This window comes from Typha angustifolia, chromosome 4 (assembly GCF_048772165.1).
Source record: "Typha angustifolia cultivar Huaian chromosome 4, ASM4877216v1, whole genome shotgun sequence".
NCBI lineage: Eukaryota > Viridiplantae > Streptophyta > Magnoliopsida > Poales > Typhaceae > Typha > Typha angustifolia.
In genome coordinates, this window is record NC_133242.1 from 1341309 (window position 1) to 1351438 (window position 10130).

General features: G+C 42.4%; 3 protein-coding genes across 3 annotated transcripts; 1 reads left to right on the forward strand and 2 right to left on the reverse strand.

Moving 5' to 3' along the window:
* Positions 1 to 1048: 1048 nt before the first annotated feature.
* LOC140759643 (protein WHAT'S THIS FACTOR 9, mitochondrial-like) lies at positions 1049 to 4313 on the reverse strand. Its single transcript, XM_073096255.1, has 2 exons — positions 2668 to 4313; positions 1049 to 1315 (listed from the first exon to the last, which is right to left on the reverse strand). Exon 1 carries the CDS (start codon positions 4180 to 4182, stop codon positions 2857 to 2859), a length of 1326 nt encoding a protein of 441 aa, XP_072952356.1. The 5' UTR covers positions 4183 to 4313; the 3' UTR covers positions 1049 to 1315; positions 2668 to 2856.
* A 9-nt stretch (positions 4314 to 4322) lies between these two features.
* Positions 4323 to 5828, reverse strand: LOC140759644 (protein WHAT'S THIS FACTOR 9, mitochondrial). Its single transcript, XM_073096256.1, has one exon. It carries the CDS (start codon positions 5667 to 5669, stop codon positions 4461 to 4463), a length of 1209 nt encoding a protein of 402 aa, XP_072952357.1. The 5' UTR covers positions 5670 to 5828; the 3' UTR covers positions 4323 to 4460.
* A 450-nt stretch (positions 5829 to 6278) lies between these two features.
* LOC140759291 (outer envelope membrane protein 7) lies at positions 6279 to 6839 on the forward strand. Its single transcript, XM_073095806.1, has one exon. The coding sequence runs from the start codon at positions 6395 to 6397 to the stop codon at positions 6623 to 6625; it is 231 nt and encodes a 76-aa protein (XP_072951907.1). The 5' UTR covers positions 6279 to 6394; the 3' UTR covers positions 6626 to 6839.
* The last annotated feature ends 3291 nt before the right edge of the window (positions 6840 to 10130 follow it).

A 10130-nucleotide genomic window follows, 5' to 3' on the forward strand; every position in this document is an offset into this window, starting at 1 on the left:
ACGTCATCAAATCATCCCTCTCTCTCTCGCTCTCTCTTTTTTGTTCTTTGGATATGTAACTGACATCTTTACAAGATGAATATTCTAAGATTGCAGCTCAAACAACGAGATATATGTCGTATTACGTGTGCAGATATGATAGGGAAGCCGATAGACTTAACTCAAATGCCACACGAATACTGCCACGTATCATTCCACGTGTTTTGAGCCGATGGAAACGGGGAGATCAGGGTCGTCAGATAGGACACGCGTCCTGCCACGCGTTCGGAGTTAATTGGGTGCGGCAGCGACGTGGTCTCGGGGAGACGCCAATCGTTTTGATGACGGCCGACCTCTGTTTTGATTTCATAAAGCTTTTATTTGAAGAAAATAATAATAATAATAATAATAATAATAATAATAATAATAATATTGAGGTCAAATCAAATGCTACAAAATTAACAGAGTATAATATTTGATGTTTGAAGATAAGTGATCAAACTGCACTTCGATTTCTAAGGGGATTTGGATGACTGCTTCTTTTTGGTCTCTCTGACTTGAAAAAATAACAGAGCTTTTAATAATTCTAACCTTAAGCTTAAGCAGTCTTTTGAGCTTGTCCATCACATTAACAATCTATCTTACTTGTAGAGCAGGCTTAAAATGAGAAAGCTAAGCTCCAGGTCTATGAAAGGAAGAACATGACACTGTTACCTTTTGCCTTTCTGTATCTATCTCAAGTAGTTTAAACTGCAGTTTGATCATAGAGGCTAGGGATCCAAAAGTTGAGAGCCGAGCTTAGCACAGTGTTAACAAAACAAAAAGATGAAGAAAACTACCATATTGGAGAACTAAAATGGCAGCAGCAAGCCTACACATAATGAAGCTTTTGAAGAAACAAAAGGGAAATAGTGCTTGTTGTTCACAAAGCACTATCATAGCACTGTCGCATCTGCTGCCTACTAGCCAGCCCAAGATTGCATTTGGCAGTTTAGACATTTATCTGATGACATTGCATGTTGTGAGCCATTACTCACCTGAAAGGAACTGCAAAAGAAAGATATATGGAACATTGCATTGAATGGTAAAAGGAACCGACAAGTATATGACAACCCAATAGAGCTCAAGAGCTTCAGTACATAGTTTGTGGCTGCCATGTAGGACTAAACATCATTGATAACTAAACAATCTCTCTTTACATGATTGATTTACTAAAAAATCAACCAAACAATGCAACTTGTGCTGAGCACTGTGACAAATAGCAGAAGTTTTTGTAGCTCTGCTAACTTAGAACCTATGGGGTAACTGAAAAGTAATGTGCTTTTGTAAAAAATACCTGCAATCACACGAACAAAATGATCACGTTTTTGCTTTATACTCTAATACCAACTGTAAGATAGAAAGGTGAGTGCAACGATATAAAGCAGGACTTTGAAATGCAAAGAAAGAATCCAACAAACAAGTAGAAAGGATTCAGTGAAGGGGTTTTATTAAGATCTTTAAAATTTGCTTCAAAATTTTGATATGCAAATAAACTCTAATTTCAGCACAACTTGCTTACTTACATGCCTCTGTTTATTTCCTTAGACTAGCCAAAAGAGTCCATCTCTAGACCAGTTGAACATCAGATAACAGGCATATTTATCAAGTTCGGATAATAAGCATAATACTTTTATGTCAAATTTTGACAAGATAATCATAGCTTTGGACAAAAAAGTGAAGATGATCCCAACGTCAGACTGCACGAAACCTACAAATCAAGTTCTCTACTGGTGCAAACATTTTTCTACTACTTCAATTCAATTTTATGGTTCCACTTTGCGCATAATTTCTGCAGTTCTTAAGCTGTATCCTGGCTCACCTTATTCCACAGAGAAATAGATCTATCTGAGGGGAAAAATCTGGAGAGACCTTTGATGAAGCTCACTCCAGCCTAAGAATTTTTTTTACTAGATTACATTCATCATCCTTCAGCCATGTCCACCTACTGTGACTCGAATAGTACATTTACCAAATGATTTCATCAGTTTCCCCAGGGATAAAGCCCCACGCCTAGGTGTATATGACAGACACTACCCTCTGAACTAGTCACATCAGAGCAACATCCTTCTATTCATGCCCAGAATATCAGTGTTCCAAAAATCAATTTTATTAAACTTTACAGTTGGCACAACGAGCCAACCTGCTGGCATATTGAATCCTCTTCTGTTTATAAATGAGAGAGAGAGAGAGACATCATGACTATGATTGAAAGGTCCGACAGTACTTCCCATCTGTTTATAGATACCTGGGATTCAAGTTAACATCATTTGCTCGTATAGATTATCCTACATATTTCAAGCAGAAAACCACTACTTATTATCAAAGAAAGGAAGCAGGATCTTATGAATAGTAGGTGTTCTTCAGGGTAAATCATTTCAGCCAGCTAAATATATCTGAGAAATAGCTAGAAGAGGAACTATCAATTAGATACAGAAAACAAAAAAAGTAGCATTGAACTGCCAGTTTAATAAGAGAACTGATGTGAGAAACAAATTCACTCAACAATTGAAAGAAGAAAGCAGTTCATTTATCAAAGGCTAGATATTTAGGCATCGCAAAGATCATCCAAGAAATGGAGAGTGAAATCAACTACACATTTCAACTGCTTGATGACATACGATATTTAACTGATGGTAAATATGGTACCTAAAATATTCATCCCCATTCTTGGCTCTTTAACAGAGTGTTGTCCAGTTATGCAATCCGAAGTTGAATGCATGACCCTATCACCTCACCAGAGAAGCTCTGGCCAGCTAATTTCTTTTTATCCTTCCGGCCAATCTCGCCACAAGTAATCTCCTTTGCAACTCTGCCCCCTTCAAAACTGAGTTGCACTTAAATGGAGGAGCTAATCTTCCTAGTGTTCCTATTTTGCATGGGTGAACTATCACCCTCATCCTCATCCTCATCATCACTCTCCTCATCCTCTGAATCCATACCATATGCCTCATCGTCATCGTCGTCATCTTCTTCTTCGTCATCATCATCATTATCATACTCATCATTTTTGCTGTCTTCGAATCCGATAGCATCATCACCTATACCCGGTTTCATTCCTCTTCTAGATTTCCTATCCTTGCTTTTGGCACCAATCTCCTTGGCCAAATGCATGAGATGAATATACTGATAGCGGACTCCCATAATTGGATGCTTCTCCACCAGCAAATCCCTCCTATACGCCTCCCTTAGCACCACCGTGTGCGTCCTAAGCTTATTGGAGACATAAAAGATCCCTGGGTGGTGCGCAATCACCTTCCTGAGCCCCGGCAGCAACCCGAGATGCTCTCCTATGCTCACCAAAATCTCCTTCTCCATCTTCTTCCCCACCGTCAAGCTCAGTACCTCGTGCAGCACCGCGACCGTCCACTTCTCCGCGAGGTCGCTTTTCGGTGCCAGATGCGACGCGTCCTCGTAGGGCGAGATGTAAGGGAGCCTCTGCCACTCCTCGACCCACTTGCGCACCTTCTTCTCCAAATCGAAGCCGCGGGAGAAGTGCAGCGAGAAGGACAGCGGGGATCCCCTCTTGTAACCTCCGGTGCGGGCGGCGTAGCGCTCCATGGCGGAGACGGCGAGGTCCTTGCGGTAGCAGACGAGCTCGAGATCGAGGGAGTCGGAGAGGTGGAAGTAGTCCGGGTAATTGGGGAGGAGGGAGCGGGGGAAGTCGCGGGGGAGGCCGAGGTCGAAGCGGAGGAGGTGGATGAGGCGGAGAGGGAGGCGGCGGGAGGGGGAGAGCATGAGGAGGCGGAGGAGGCGGTCGGCGAGGTCGGGGAGGGAGGAGGAGACGGCGTCGAGCTCAGCGTTGTGAAGGCGGACGAGGGACGGGGAGGGGGAGATGACGGGGTGGGGAGGGGAAGGAGGGGAGGGGAGGCGCTCGATGAAGGCGGAGGGAAAGAGGCGGAGGAAGCGGATTGGGCGGAAGGGGAGGGAGAGGGAGGAGGCGGCGGCGGAGATGGAGGAGAGGGGGAGAGGAGGAGGAGAAGAAGGGTTAGGAGAGGAGAGGAGGAGGAGGTCTTTGAGGGCGAGGAAGGGCTTGAGATGCTTCTCCTTCTCCACGGCGTGGTCGAGGGCGCGGTCGCGGATCCATTTGATGCGCGCGTCGATGAAACTCCGGGTTTGAGAGGGAGAGAGGAAGGGGCGGCGGAGAGGGAAGAAGGGAAGCATTGCTGGGAGTCGTCGGGTTCGGCCTCTGGGTTTGGTCGGTTGGGTTTTAGAAGGGGTTTTGTCCCCTTGCCCACGATGGGTATAGTGAGATTAGTGAGACGTGCGAAGAATTACAATGGGCCTCTTTCATGACACTAGGATGGGCTTAGCCCATCTCCGCCTACGACCAATATAGTATAAAATTTATCCCACAGTGTGTTTGATGAAATGCCTCTGAGAAGGCCGCTGTAATAAACTCAAACCACATTCTTAGTTTCTACATACTTCAATACGATCGATTAAGTTTGCAAGCACTCTTCATTGCTAATGCCGCCTTCACTAAACCCATCAGATTGTACATCACCTCTATCTCGACTTTGCTCACCAACCTCTTCCAACGGACGCCTACTCCGTCGACTCCTCAGAATTGCCTCCGACTTGTTCATCAACTTGGCGTACTTCTTCCTCACCTCCAGCATCGGATGCTTCTTAAGCTCTGTATTCGGCCCAGCACAGTAAGCTTCCTTGAGAACAACGAAGCAAGTCTTGCTCTTCAACAGCAAGTAAAACACATGGGGATGCCGGTCAAACACCTTGTGAAACTTCTGCGGTAGTCCCAGGTGCTCCCTTAAACACAGAAGCCGACGCCGCTCGGCGGAGTTGTCGACGAAGAGGCTGAGCAATTCATGGAGAACACACACGACCCTCTTCTCGGAGACATCACTATTTGGGTCCAAATGGGAAAAATCTTCATAAGGGGACACATAGGGAAGTCTTTGGAACGAGCCCAGCCAATGTTCGATCTTTTGCTTCAACCGCAAACCTTTCGAAGGGAAGAGCGGAATGGAAACAATTTCCACTCCACCCAATTGCTTAATCGCTTCCCTTTGTAGCACGGAAAGAACTTGCTCGTCTCCATTAGCAATAACACTCAATCCTTGTTCCCCGTCTCCAAAATCGACCAATTCAAAACACCCATCTTTAGAAGTCTCCTCCGGGTCTCGAAGAAAGCCCTCGGGTAACCCCAAGTACCACAACATACCCTTCACCACTCGCGTCGGCAGCACCTTCTCCTTCGACATAAGGATAAGCCTCCGCAACCTATCGACCATCTCGGGGCGGTACGCCTCGTAAACCGCGCGCTCCTCGCGGTCGAGGTCGAGGGCTTCTTGGGTCAGCTTGAACCAAGGTAGGTTGTACTTCGGACCGGTGAACTCCTCGAAGACGGCGGGGTAGCGGCGGAGGAAGGCGGCAACGCGGCCTGAGGTCTCGAGCTCCCGGGCGCGCTTGGAGACGGCGGAGATGGGGATGCCGTTTTCGGGTGATTGGGAGATGATGATGTTCTTGAGGGAGATAAGGGGTTGGAGGTCTTTGGATTTGGTGAGGATGGAGATGGAATCGAAGAAGCGGTCCTTCTTCCATTTCATCTTGACGTCGACGTAGGTGGACTTCTGGGTGTGGGAGACGGCGAGAGGAAGTCGTCGGAGTTTTCTAGCAAGAGATAACATGGCTTCTGAGTTCCGACTCTTGGTGGTGGAGAATGGTAGGGTTTGTTATACCTGTGCGTGGTCTCCTTGGATCAGACTGACTGCTCTAAAAATACTTCATCTCTCAACTCCTTTGTAGGTGAGGATTTTGGAAGAGGGGGGGGGGATCTATTTGTAAATAGAGGCAGGAATGCAAGGTATTATAAAAAAAAAAAATACTTATCAGAATAAACGTGATATGACATACGAGGATGGTTCAATGTTTTCTTATAACTAATTAGAAATACAGGAGGTATTTGTATCAACTTGTTTTTGTTAAAAATTTAAAATAATAAGATTGAACTCGCACTGTCGCACAGCTCTTAAATAATTATAAGCAGTACTTAGTTTCTAAAAGCTCAATTGTAATATTATCAAAACTAAAGAACCTTTTAATGTTAATACTCCGGTATACAGGGATCAAATTGAATTTCCAAAAAACATCCCAACCGATAGTAGAATTAAAATAGCAAAAAGGCAAGGTGTAAATGGAAATAAATAAATATATACGATAAGGTATTAAGGTGTGAACTGAAAACAATTTCCATAATATCTTTTATTTGCTTATTTGTTTATTTATGTTATGAGTTAAGGGTAAACTAGCAGATCTGCCCTCGTTGGGAAAAGCCAGAAACGCTTTCTTTCGTAGCACCCGATCGACCATATAACAAAATAGAGGAGGCGAGAAGGGAACGACAGAGATCTCGATGGGGGCCATCACCACCGCCGTGGTCGCCATCGCCGCGGTGATCCTAGGCTGGATCACCATCGAGATCGCCTGCAAGCCGTGCCTCGACAAGGGCCGCGAGGCCATCGACCGCTCCCTCGACCCCAACTATGATCCTGATTCCTCCCTCGCCGCCCCGCCGCATTCCGCCGTCACCGAGCCCCTCCTCGATCCTCCCGCCGCCTCCTCCGCAGCCGTCAAGGCCGTGTAGCTGTTCCGCCGCCGATTGCTTCCCTCTGCCGTTTCGTTCCTCTTGTAATTCTTCGGCGCTTTCTTTGAATGGAGTAAGAAGCTTCTTTGCTTCTTATCCTTTTATTCTCTATTATATGTGTCATTGAATGATTTTAAATTGTGGGTTTATAAACATATGTCTGGATATCTTTTTATGCTTATTAAGCAAAACTAGAAAAGAGAAGGTAAAGTAACGCAATAACTAGGTAAGATGCATTTGGAGCTCAGCTGGTTCCCGGGAAAAAAAAAAAAAAAAGGAACTGGCTATCCTAAAATTAATTTTGGAATCAAATTTTCTTGAAGCAAGCACATCTAAAATTTGGATCAACTTACTGAGGAGTTTTCAGGAAGTTTACTTTATCTCATCTCTCCCCATGAGATCTGGTGCTTTTCATTAATGGCATCATCTCCATTGCACTTCTAGTCCTTGTGCCTCAGATTTCCTGAGGCATCAAGATTAGTAGATTCTTAGGATTCCATGCACTCCGACTGCCATAGCACGCAGAGCGACCTACTTCAGAGGAGCATAAAAGATAGCAAACTTATAAGCAGTGGTTTACTCTTTTGATGACAATTCGAACAAACTTAACCGAACAAACCATTACTTCATAGTAAAACATTATCAAAGTAGAGGCATATGGTGATGCACATCAATTATGAATCAGCAGATTAAAAACAGATCACCCTTAGTTGACTAAGGTTCAAGTTTGGAACTCCGAATCTCAAATCTTGGTCCCTTTAATTTTTATGGCAATTTCTCATGGTTGACGAAAACTAGAAGAGCAAGCTATATTTCATTGATACAACAATTTAACCACAAAGTCATCAGATCAAGTAATGACCACTGAAACTATTACCAAGATAGAGAACAAGGAGCACACAAGGAGCACACAAGAAGCAGTCACAGGCAAAACATCAGAAAGTCGAGACATGTTTCTTTGTGTGCCTCTTGTTTTGCAACAAGGGACGTAAAACACGAACTAGTACATTCACTAGGAGTTTTCACTGTCGTTCGATATGCTATAAGACGAAGTGTTTCGACCTTGCAGAGGTCATTGACAGAGTTTTATTCTTTTGCAAGATTATTTACAAGAAACAAGATTTCATAGTTCAGTTAATTAATGCAAGTATTTGAGTGATCTGGTTCTTCAAATGTGAGCAAAAGTAGCATTTTGCTAAAAAGATAAATCGATGATCTGTGTGAAATCAATTTGTACGCACCTCAGGAAGTATTGAGCAAGCTAGCTAATCAAATAGATTGGAAGTTTCACTGTTTCTGATGTATATTTGTAGTATCTTCGGTATGAGGTCACCCTGGAAGAGATAGTAACAGATAGGAATACTAGAGATATTTAACCAAGGATAACATCCTTTAAAGTGTTCCCAAAGAGTGTGGAAATTTTGAAAATTACCTTCCCTATTATCCATTTTCATCATCTTTACTATCAAGATCATGCAAAACAGCTTACAGGCAGACATTCCAAGTCTGCTTCTTAGAAAGGGGAGGTTTCTGTGAGCATAGATGTTTTCTCCATTCCCTTTGGGACAATTTTCTGAGTCACATAGTTATGGAATTCAAGTCTCATGCACTGTAATTAAGACCTCTGATGCTAGAAAAATAAGAATGAGCATTCTGCAAGAAGATAGACCTTAGGACATTGTCACATTACTATATGAAATCATCAGCTTTTTCAGATGGCACCAAAAGGCTTCTAGCAGCATGTCGTAAGAATTGGCAAGTTTGTCTAAAGGAACAGATCTGGAATGCTTAGCAGCTGCAATTAGAGAATAGAACAAAGAAAAATTAGCAACTGAATATCATATCTAAGAAGACCTAAGAAAGCAAATATCCACATCGTTGCCTTTCGGTAACAGCAAAGAACATTCCTTCAATACAGAACTAGCAACTGAAGTTTTTTAAACCACCAGATATGGTACTTCCGGATTCCCTGCAGAAGTAGGACAAGACTTCCAATGACCTTTGCTGCTTTCTCATATCACATATTCAGCGCTTGCTGGAAGCGATAGAACCAGTAATCATTCTAGAATCTTTCTTTAGACTTGCAAATAGTGCTCTAATTGATTTTCTCTGTTAAGTCACTCTATAACTTCCTTTTGGGGGGGGGGGGGGGGGGGGGGGGGGGGACCTAACTAAAGCCCCTACAAGAAGATGAGAGCCTTTATTTGGTTGGCTTGCAACAACCGATAATCTGGTCATGAGAATGTGGAGTGGGAATTCTGTCTTTTGTGGCAAAGAAGGGACTGTCTGACATTTATTCTTAAGTTGTTCTTATGTGAATCACATACTGCAGTGGACTATGAGTGTTTTAGGGTGCTAGGAACTACCTAAGTATGTGGTGGACTTGTTCAACTGGGAGGCTCATGTGGAAAATAAGGAGGGCAAGAAATGGTGAAAAAGATGGATGGCAAGTTTACTGTGGGCAATTTGATTGGAAAAAGAATAGAAGAATTTTCACGATAAAGTCAGGAGTTGGAAGGAGATCTAGCATTAAGGCAATGTGTTTGTCTTGGGCATGTATTCAGAGCGAGGAGCTAAAATCCAAGGCCAGGAAGCTGCTGCATGCATGCTGGCCGTGCGACAAATCCAATGAAGCTGGATGATTGAGGTCTGATGTTTTGTATTGTTGTGGTCCTTTAAACTTTTGTTGGTGATGCTGTTGTGTTTGGTTCTTTTTGGTGGTTTTCGGTGGTTTTGTATATTGTCGGAGTTGATGTCTATGTGAAACTTTGTGGAAAGCTCCGAGAGGGAGCTTCCCTTGTGCTATGCTTTGTGTTTTGTAAGCTAGGGTGGACAAACCTGTCCTCCCGATACTAACTGTTTTAGGCGTTTCTAATGAAGCATAAGTGAACCTTTCTTTTATAAAAAAATTAAGTTAAATATATTTTATCACTTGTAAAATTATTTTACTATCTTGTACTTTAAAAAATCTCATAATTAAAATAAAATTATTAATTTTTCTATTAAATTTAATCGAGTATTATGATTACTTTAATAATCTAGCTGCATTATATTAAAATTTATATGTTTTTTTAACAAACAGAATATTCAGCTAAGTTTAACAGAAAAACTAACCGTTTTACTTTAATTATAACGATAATTTAAAATAAGTAGTATAAAATAATTTTAGATATAAGTATAAAAAAGTAAATATATTTAACTAAAAAAATTGTCTAATTGTGCTTTGGACTTCACGTCGAACAGCGGCGGTATTTGCTAGGCTAGCAGCTCTAAGATGTTTGACTTGAAGAGTTTAACTATCCCGGTTTTCTTATTTATTATTTATGGAAAATGGCATGCCATCACAGCTAGAAAAGAAACCTGAGTCAGACCAAATTTACTCTTCTAAACTATTTTGGCAGTCATATTACATTTAAACATTTAATAACGAGATCAAAGATTGAGGTAAAAAGTAATTGATTGAAACTGCAACCTATATAAAAATTTCAAATCAGCCAAGAAAATT